Genomic DNA, 10,005 nt, shown 5'->3' on the forward strand with positions numbered 1-10,005 from the left:
TAAGATTTTTTTACAATAGAACAGCATGACCCAAATGTTTGAATTTGTGCAACGCATTTTATGGACGACAGTTTTGTGAACCTACAAAAGTACAAGGCTGGCTGTGCACAAAGGCTATTAAAATTCCGACTCTGCTATGACAATCTGGCGCTTCTGAATCAGCGACTGTAAGTATGTTTTGTTATTAGTTCAAGTATTTGCTATTGACTGTTCAGATGCGGAGTTTTGCGCGTAACGTGTGTGTGTGTGTGTGTGTGTGTGTGTGTGTGAGGGGAACAGGGTCACATCACAGCAGAGTGTACAACCCGTCGGAAATCTTCTTAACCGCAGCTTGTATGCTGCAAATACATACGAGCATCATCACTGTGTCTTTCACGCGACTGGTCCCCTTTCGGGCTTGAACTGATGCTAAAACTAACTTGAAAACTGAAGCTCGAGATTATGGTAAGGGGCGTTACATTTCCGACGTGTGCTTGGGAAGTTCGGCCAATCAGAGCAGACTGCACTTGTTGGGAGGAGGGTCTTTGTAAAAAACGTCGCGTTTGAGAGAGGTGGGGTGTAGAAAAACTACAATAATGTGCAGTATTTGAAAAATAATGTTTTTTGAACATTAAAGCATGTCAACATATTCTGTTACACCAAATACACAATATAATGATCTTTAAAATAGCATCATATGACCCTTTTAAGACATCATATTCAAAACACCAGAAGAGAAAAGCCATCTGTTGAAATGTCTGGACTGATGGATCTGTGTTTCCTCCTGCAGGACAATCCATGGGCTTATCTACAATGCTCTGAAGCTCTTTATGGAGATGAACCAGAAGCTGTTTGATGACTGCACTCAGCAGTACAAGGCGGAGAAGCAGAAGTAAGTGAATGTGGGGGGATCGAGAGAATATGGGGGATGGCGAAGGTGAGAAAAGATGTGAAGATTGTGTATGATTGCTCTCATAAGAAGTGGCTGGTAAGATCTTGTCAGCAGTTGTCTTCTTTTTTGGTCAAATTTCTATAAACATTTACTAAGCAAGTTGTGGCAATCATATGTATCCACATTTACATATGAGTGGTTTTCTCAGATGTATCCTAAACTGGTTTTACTGTTCTTCCCTAGAGAGAAGTACAAACTAAAGGAGCGGGAAGAAATGTGGCATAAAATTGAAGATCTAGCAAAACATAACCCTCAGGTAAACACCCTCCCGCTAGCAATCAAAAGTTCAAAATTGTATTGAATTTTTTTATAAAAAGAAAAAAAAAATCAGATTAGAGGTGTAACGGTACACAAATATGACGGTTCGGTACGTACCTCAGTTTTAATGTCACTGTTCGGCATGATTTCGGTACAGCAGTGGGAATATTTTTTTATAAATAAACGGTTTACTGAACAAGTTGCTCTTTCTTTACATACATTGTTATAATGTAACAATTATTTTTTTTCTTCAAACTCAGTCAAAATGTAACGTTTTTTTTCCCCAACATCAAAATGTAACCTATGTTCCCTGTAGGTTTTTTTGTTAGTTTGATACAAAGGTATTAAGATATGAATCTGTTTTTATTATAATTAATAAAATTGTTTTAAATTCACTTATCTTTTGAGGCGATTACATTCTGGTATCGTACCGAAGCCAAAATGATGGTATTGAGCCATCCCTAGTGTGGACACGGATGGCATTTTGTTTAGGTCTTTCCACAGTTGAAACGCACTGGTTGAGCGATTACATGAGGCATGAGGTGTTAATTCATGAATATTCACGTTAAAACTAGTAGTAAAGAGGAAGGAATGATCGCGGCGTTCACGCACAAGTCTGCGGTACGTTACAGCTCAGACACGGGAACCGGAGATGATCACGGCCGCTCGAGTCAATGCTTGTGTTTATACCAGCGGCTCTCCAAGGTGGTTATACAGCGATCTGTCAGGCCACATCAAAGACTGTCAAAACGGCATTTATTGTTTGAATTTCCTGGAGAAAAAAAAATGCTGTATTTGTTCGTTACACCTGTGTAAAATTTTCGGTACGAATATGTGTACCGTTACACCCCTAATTCAGGTTGAATAAATGAAAGTGAGAGTAAAGACTGTAATATTACAGAGTTTCACTGTTTCAAATAAATGCTGTTATTTTGAACTTTCTATTCATCAAATGAAAAAGTCTCACAGTTTTCACAAACATTAAGCAGCACTTGGTTTTCAGCATTAAGAAATGTTACTTTAGCATATAATAATTTCTGAAGGATCATGTGATACTAAAAACGAGTGATGCATCACAGGAATAAATTCCATTTTAAAATATAATTTAAAAAAAAAAAATAAAAAAAAAAAAAATATATATATATATAATATATATATATATAAATTGTAATATTTCACAGTATTAATGTTTTTACTGTATTTTTGACAAACAAATGCAGACTTGGTGAGCAGAAGAGACTCCTTTCAAAAACTAAAAAATAATCTTAACAACAGCAAACTTTTAAACAGTAGTGCACATATAAAGACAAACAAATAGGACGTAGTCAACAAAGTCATATATGTTAATTAAAATAATGTTATCAGATGCACAAGCTTCAATATTGCTAGTGGTATAGATATATTTACCTTTATTCCCAAAGCATTGTGTGTAACTAAAACAGCCTAGTTCACTTAATTACTGATAAGTACTAGGGGGAGCTTGTTTTCTTTCTTGCTTGCTTTCTTTTTTCACGTAATTAGAATGAATTAACTCCAAACTACTCCTGACGAGTGTAATTACCACAACTCTCTCTTAAGTCACCAGTGTGCTCTGAGGGCAAACACAAAAAGAGCCCAGAGTTTAATCAGACGTGATGAGGGATTGTGTGTTTGTCAACTATACGTTTTGGATTTTCACAGAGTACAAAGATTCAGCTGCGGCCCGGTCTGGCTCAAGAGGAGGTGAGTCATTTATTTCTCTAAACGTAATAGATATGTATTCATCTTACTCTTTGGGTTACTTTCATCTTTCCTACCAAGTTCTGTTGAGGTGTAGGGTGGGCGGCTTGAATCAAATCCTATATGAGTCATTCAATATCAGTTTTGCTGGGAACTCAACATAAATGGTTTATTTTAATAACCATACAGTTATGTCTGTTTTTGCATAATTCAGTAAGTTAAATACTTTGAAAGGTGCTTAATCTCATCTGATCATGTTTTTTTTTCTCATTATATATATTTGTGATGTTATGGATGCAAACAAAGAGTATTCATAATGATTGTCATTATGTAATATTTAAGACAAAAGACTCAAAACAGTAACACTAAGTTCACACTAATTTCTTTTTGGATGAGGCATATTCAAGGCCTTTATAAAATGGCTTATATACACATCATTTGAATTCTGTATCAATGCAGCAAGTTGATATAAACAAAACATTGTGACAGATGTATGTTTAGGTGTGAACTGAGGACATGTTTGTGTATGTGCAGTATATGATGTGTAATGAAGGAGGGATGCCCCTGTACTCAATGGAGACAGAGACCCCTACAGCCGAGGACATCCAGCTGCTGAAGAAGACTGTGGAATCAGAAGCCACACAGGTACAATCAAACACTTGTAGATTGTCACAGGAACAAAAGATGCACGAACAATGGATTTATGCGTGTCAACATGCAAGTTTGTTTTAAAGCATAGGTGCCAAACTCATTTCTTAAAATTTGGTGTCGGTTACCTAGTGCAATACATACTTTTCTGGACCTAATAAGGTAAAAAAATATATAAACTTGCTGCTTTAGTAAATAACGTTGTGTAAAAACAAAACCGGGCCAACAATATCCTTTGGGATGGATATCTTTTGCTGTAATAAGCCACCTGAAACCAAACATTTGTGTTAATGTTTGGCCTAAATAAAAGAAAGTACAGTTAATTTTAATTTAAGGTTTGTTTTTCAGTCCAACAGCATCAAATCAGTGTTAAAAGGATAGTTTACTGAAAAATGAAAATGCTGTCATTAATTACTCACCCTCGTGTTGTTCCAAACCCGCAAGACCGTCACTCATTTTCAGAACACAAATGAATGAAATCTTAGAACTGACACGTTCAAGCCCCAGAAACGTAGTTGGGACATTGTTAAAGTAGTCCATTTGACATCAGTGATTCAACTGTTATTGTATGAAGCTACAAGAATACTTTTTGTGTGCAAACAAAACAAAAATAACTACTTTATTCAACAATTTGTTCTGTTCCGGTCAGTCTTCAGCGCCATTCACGAGAGCAACTGCTTTAGCTGAAAAAAGAATTAGAAATAAATCAAACATATGACTACCAATAAAAGTAGCAATAATATGTACAGTATATACTTTTTAGCAATTGTTTTTCCCCTGTGCCAAACAGACAAAAAAAAACATCTGACAAACAGCGTGCGAGAACTGAAATCACGGGAAAGTTTAAACTGACGAAAATCCAAAATCTCCAGCAATTGACATTCCTACCTGTTTTTTTCACACGGTCAAATAGAGAGGATTAAAAAGTCTATGCGTTCCTCTGAACACACATGCCTAAGTGTTGATGTCAAAACTGAAGTATACTTTGGGCTTTAGTTTAACTGTAAAGGGCACTGTCTCAGTAATATAACCATTTTCTTCACAGGGGTTGAAAGATATCAAGAAAGAAAAGGTTTTGATGAGGCGAAAGTCTGAGCTGCCGCAGGACGTGTATACTATAAAAGCCCTGGAAGCTCACAAGCGAGCGGAGGAGTACCTTACGGCCAACCAGGAAGCCCTCTGACCGGGGAGCACCACCACCCTCCACCGCGCCTAAACTGTCCCTCTCGTCTTGGTCCAAAATTGATGCCTGCTGTAACCCACCTCTCTATTCCTCTGCCTCTATCCATACTCTCTTCCTCCCTCGCTGTTGGAGAGCCCCGTCTGCAAAAATCCAGCCCGCAGAGCAGTGGAGAGCTCCCATGAACTCTGTCCCACCCGCTATGTGCACACAAACACTTTCCAAAGTCTTCTTAAATCCATAGCTGCTGATCCTCGCATCCAACAGAAGCTGTTAGAAAGTAATGTGGGTTACAAATAATCAAAGTATGCTCTTGCTGTGGTTCATTTTTCTCTCCACACTCCACTTTATTTTACCCACTTTATGCTGTCTCCATTTGCCCGCATGTTCCCTATCCCGTTTTTTCCACTGCTTGAGAGCTTCTCCTGTATTCCAGTCACTTCCTCTGTAAATCTGTTCACAGTGAAGGGGCCACACTTAACTAAATGAATCATGTTACTCAAGATAAATGAAGACCTCAATGGAGACGGTGACCCTCTGTTGGATTTTGCCGTGTGGGTTCAGCGTAGGGTCTGTAGCCAAACGGGAGCGATCAGGGCTATTCTTGATGTCAAACAAAAAACTACATGGAGAAACTTCCCTAGATATACACCTGAAATAGTTTCTTCATAGTGGCCTGGTGCTGTAAATGCTTCAGGTAGTCATCTGAAGAAGTCATTTTTGAGGTCACGGCCACATATTAAGAGGCAGAGGCTGAATAGTTCGTCCTAATCCGTTTGCTGTTTTCTCAGTGATTGTGTTAATGATCGTCAAAAACGGGAAAAAAAGTGTGAAAATGTGTAAGCAATCATCTCTATATACACCACCAGCAGAGTGCTTGAAGAAAATGCTGTAAAAGTAGTAGCGGAAAAGACAAGAATGTGCTCTAAACGCATGCACCAGTGGCCTATCGGTCCTTACTGCGCTTACGTTTGTCTTTTCGTTTTAAGACTTATACCTCTTTAACAGATACCCATCAAATCTAAACATCCGTTTTCACCGCCTAGCTTCAGTAAGGTGTCTTGTTTTTGCTTCATAGGTTTCTGTGATGTATAAAAACGAGAAAAGAACGAAAAACGAACTCCCATCGAACCTTTAAAAAGGAAACTGTTCAAGATCAGGAACTACCATCCTGTCTGAAATTGTACGTCTTTTGTTTTTTTTGTTTTTTTCACTTTAAAGCACCTAAGCAATATTTTTTTCAGGAATCAGAACTGTATGGAGAACATGCACTGGTCTAGTGTACGATCAAGCGCTATACAATCCTCCTGATAGGACTATATACTTGCAGAGAAAAGATACTCGCTTACCTGTCCAGGCTTAATATATGGAAAACCGACAGCCTGCAGTTGCCGGCGCAAATACTTGTGAACTGTATATTGTCATGTATATTGCTTATGATTGCACCCTTGCCCACCCCATGCCCTTCAGTGTTCCCTCTTTCTGCCCCAAGTTCATCTTTTCTTTCATTCGGTTTGCTTGTACGACTCCATTCTGAAGCATGATGTCCCCTCTCTGTTGTAAAGGTCTGTCTCGTGAAGTGCCACTTTGATCATTCCAATAGTGAGGGAACATTTACTCCTACAGGCTGCTGGACAATGCAAAACGTCATTGCTAGCTCAAAGGTCTTGCTGTAACTCGCTCAATGTCCACATGCTGTGCATTCAAGCTACTACCCTTCTTCCATCGCTCCAAATGTGTGCATACGTTTCGATTCGTGCTGTTACAGCCTATTAGTATGCAGTGCAGAGGTGAAGTCTTGAAATCATTAGCTGTTTGAAGTGTTGTAACGTCACCTCGGCCTATCAGCGTACGGGAATGACTTGTCCGTGCAATCAAGAGCATGAATTGCTAACCTTGTTGCCTCTAAATAATAGACCAAAACATTCCAGAAACAATCAGAGGCAACTTCACTCTTGAACGCAGCATGCTGATTTTCTCAATGCCGCAACAAGAAACAGGGAAATTAAGAAAGTATGGGTCTCTCCACACTCGCCTGTCCCTTCCCCTCCTCGCCCAGTCCTCCTTCCCAAGTCTGGCACTAATCTTAAGCTGCTTTCCAGGTCATATGTACATATGTTGTACTTTAATTAGGTTGAGCATTACATAGTATGAAAGTCATATTTTGTACAGATGTTCATGTATGTACAGAACAAAAATAAAGAAACACAAAAGATGTGATGGCCACTTGTGTTGCTCTAGCCATGTGAGATATATAAAGGATCAGTCACTCATTGCACAGGTATCAACAGTCAGATTAATGGAGAAGTGAGTATTACTGAGATGCACCATTACGCTTCTATACTCATACAAAAGCATCCACTAAGTTTAGCAAAATTCTTCACTTTACAAAAAAAAAAGCAACAGAACACACTGCATCATTAATACAACTGGGTTGAGAAACATTTGGGATGTTTTTAGGACAGTTTTTGCCTACTCTGTAACTGCATCAACTGGACACTGCCTTTGTATCAGTTCAAAGCAATTAAAAGGCAAGCTATTAGATTTCCATTGCAAGAATTACAGTCCACAGTTTGTATAAACCATTGTATAAATGCCTTGTTTGAGAAGTCAGAAGCTCTGTTTCATGTTTCTGCAGTGTGAGATGTGCAGTAGGTCAGATGAGGCTCTCGAAACGGTTTCACTTGCGTTCCAGTCTCAGGCCTGCAGAGCTTTGTTTGGACTGAAGCGTCTGCTGGACCATGTCTTTCCACTGGTCATCGGAGATCTCCTGGGCCCAGGCAGGGATTCCTAGTGTCGGCAAATTTACTGCCGCCATGGTCCTTTTCACCAGCTCAACGTGATCTGTGAACACAGAAGAGAAAATATCCTGGTACCTAAAATATATATTTTATAATGCTGGTAAATATATTGGTTGTGTTTTTTTTTCATTATTTAAAATTTATCTATATTGGTATAAGATAATGGAGATTTTGTGCAAACTCATTTTTGTCTTTAGTCATCTAATGATCATTTTAAGTCATAAAAATACTAATATTTTAAAAACGTTGAATATAATCTATGGTAAAGAGAAAAAAAAAAAAGTACAATGTGACGTCTAATTTAAGCTTTTAAAATTATACATTTAATGTTATTTTATATTTAAGAAAAAAGTTAATTTTTAATATTAGACATCAATAGGCCATTACATATACATGCATACCAGCAAAAAAATTAATTTAGAAGTTTAATTTCACCTGTTAATTACAAACTTCCAACAAACTTTTAAAAAATGTATATATTACTCCATTAAATTCAACAGTTGAGTTCTTTCATTATCCCTTCTGTTAATTCCAGCTTTATATAATTTATATCCAGAGTTAAATTCAACAATTGTGTAGTTTCCTATTTGCTAGTTTTCTTTAAAAATATCAGTCATCCAAGTCAAATTTATATGTAAATCGTTTCACAATACACATTGTTTCAAAGCAGCTTTACAGAAAATCATATTGTTCACAATAACTTAGTCTTCATGCATTATATAGCAGATTAAAGCAGGGTTATAGTATGATTTACATAATGCAATGACAAAAACAATCAAGCAGTCGTTGTTGATTGCAGATTTGCTATATAGTTTGGTCCCACACACTGACAGAGAATGACATCTTTTTCTCACCTGCATCCATGGGAATGGACGCATGACTAATATGTGCAGCAGCTCCTTCAGGATCCTCTTCATCGCTGTCAGGAGGAGGAGGCTGGGGCAGGAACAGACCCATGGCCTGCAAAAATGGTCATAATGATGACAAAAAGTACATTTATGGAAGTAATTAGTGAGTAAACCAACCAACACTGGTCCACATTGAGTAAGCAGAGAGATGCAAGCCTCCCTGTACCTCTATTCTGTCCTGGACGTCCTGCAGCTGCTCTGCGGTGGTTCCCTCGTCCGCTGGCTCTGTGTGTGAGCCGTTCATCCCGTCTGGGTCTTGATTCAGAGGCTGATAGTAGTATCCAGCACTGTCCTCGTCCTCCTCCATGTCCTCTCCGCTCCACTCCTCCGGCGCCGCGGTGTCTGAGGGCCGGTCCTGCAGCGCATCCTCCTCGGGGTTCGGTAAGATTCTCTCGGGACCCATCTCTCTGGCCCTCGCCACTTCCATTCACCAGCTGCTAACAGACACAGAGAGACTTTCAGCTCGGCAGCTGTTCCAACGCTGTTAGAATATGTGTTTTATACATGTGTAGAATAAACAACCACCTGTCAAAGTAAGCTTAAGATTAAAATGATGTAGCTTCATATAACGAATATACAAAGAAACCAGCTGTAAACGAGCTCTTACCTGTTTCTTCTGTGGAGCTCTTTGATCCGGATGTTTGTAGCAGCTGTGTCTGTCTCAGAGCTATTATTTACTTCCGGTTCTGCGCAGAAGCACAACTGCGCATTGATTAAAATCTTTTATTTTTTATGTAGTTTAACCTTATTATTAGCGTGAATCCGTGTTTGTTCGTTCTGCTGTTGTTTTATTGTATTATCATATTTGATATGTCTCTCTGTTCATCTGTATGTTCTTTAATAAACTGTATAAAGAAAAAAGTAAAAAACGTGAATAATTAGCTCTTTAATGATTGCCATCCAGTGCTGTTTGTGCGTGTATATAAATAAATAAACAAATAAATGCAACATTTTGAACCTTATTAGGTACATTTAATGTATATTTCAGCAAATTACAAACTAAAGAGTTATAAATCTTTTAAAACATTAGCAATGTAGCTTATATTTCTATTAAACATGTATCCATTTAGCATTGTTTGGTGTGTGAACAAGTGCAAATAATCACATAGTCCTAGCAGATGGTCAGCACTGAACGTGTGTGTGTGTGTGTGTGTGCTTGGTCCAGGTGAAGATGCCATTCATGATCGAGATCTGGAGTGGCTGAGGAAGTCTGATGGTGAGAAATCATATTACATCTTCATAATTTTGACATTCTTCATTGTATTGTTGCAATAATATGTGACCCTGGACCACAAAACCAGTCAAACTTTTTAAATTGAGATTATAAATAAATATAAATAATCTTTCCATTGATGTATGGTTTGTTATGATAGGACAATATTTGAAAATCTGGAATCTGAGGGTGCAAAAAAATCTAAATATTGAGAAAATCGCCTTTAAATTTGTCCAAATGAAGTTCTGAGCAATGCATATTACTAATCAAAAATTCAGTTTTTATATATTTACTGTAATTTGCTAAATATCTTCATGGAACATGATCTTTACTTAATATTCAAATGA

The 10,005-nt window shown here is 37.9% G+C and overlaps 2 protein-coding genes across 5 annotated transcripts in view; one reads left to right on the plus strand and one right to left on the minus strand.

Annotated features, from left to right (window-relative positions):
• Positions 1-6,955, plus strand: part of LOC306882798 (serine/threonine-protein phosphatase 2A 56 kDa regulatory subunit delta isoform-like) — a 45,110-nt gene extending 38,155 nt beyond the window's left edge. The window contains exons 13-17 of the mRNA XM_079437692.1: positions 770-871; positions 1,115-1,187; positions 2,870-2,911; positions 3,443-3,553; positions 4,602-6,955. Of these exons, the coding sequence (XP_079293818.1) occupies positions 770-871; positions 1,115-1,187; positions 2,870-2,911; positions 3,443-3,553; positions 4,602-4,739 (466 nt within the window). The 3' untranslated portion in view covers positions 4,740-6,955. The remainder of the gene's footprint in view (positions 1-769; positions 872-1,114; positions 1,188-2,869; positions 2,912-3,442; positions 3,554-4,601) is intronic.
• On the minus strand, positions 6,835-9,135 carry LOC306882799 (male-enhanced antigen 1-like). Of its 4 annotated transcripts, none has more exons than XM_079437695.1 (4): positions 9,053-9,135; positions 8,612-8,879; positions 8,392-8,497; positions 6,835-7,580 (listed from the first exon to the last, which is right to left on the minus strand). In XM_079437695.1, exons 2-4 carry the CDS (start codon positions 8,870-8,872, stop codon positions 7,417-7,419), a joined length of 531 nt encoding a protein of 176 aa, XP_079293821.1. In that variant the 5' UTR covers positions 8,873-8,879; positions 9,053-9,135; the 3' UTR covers positions 6,835-7,416. The 4 variants fall into 4 exon arrangements, with proteins under 4 accessions (XP_079293821.1, XP_079293820.1, XP_079293822.1 ...); XM_079437694.1 differs by having other exon boundaries at positions 8,612-8,970; positions 9,053-9,126; XM_079437696.1 differs by having other exon boundaries at positions 8,612-8,926; positions 9,053-9,103.
• Positions 9,136-10,005: the final 870 nt, after the last annotated feature.

Source organism: Barbus barbus (genome assembly GCF_936440315.1).
Source record: "Barbus barbus genome assembly, chromosome: 16".
NCBI lineage: Eukaryota > Metazoa > Chordata > Actinopteri > Cypriniformes > Cyprinidae > Barbus > Barbus barbus.

Bases quoted from the DNA above. Each gene is read 5' to 3' on its own strand.
- LOC306882799 (XM_079437695.1), bottom strand. From the start codon at position 8,872: ATGGAAGTGGCGAGGGCCAGAGAGATGGGTCCCGAGAGAATCTTACCG. The intron at 8,498-8,611 runs GTACAGGGAGGC...CCATTTTTGCAG, and splicing joins ACGTCCAGGACAGAATAGAG to GCCATGGGTCTGTTCCTGCC. The intron at 7,581-8,391 runs GTGAGAAAAAGA...CTGTGTTCACAG, and splicing joins GTCCATTCCCATGGATGCAG to ATCACGTTGAGCTGGTGAAA.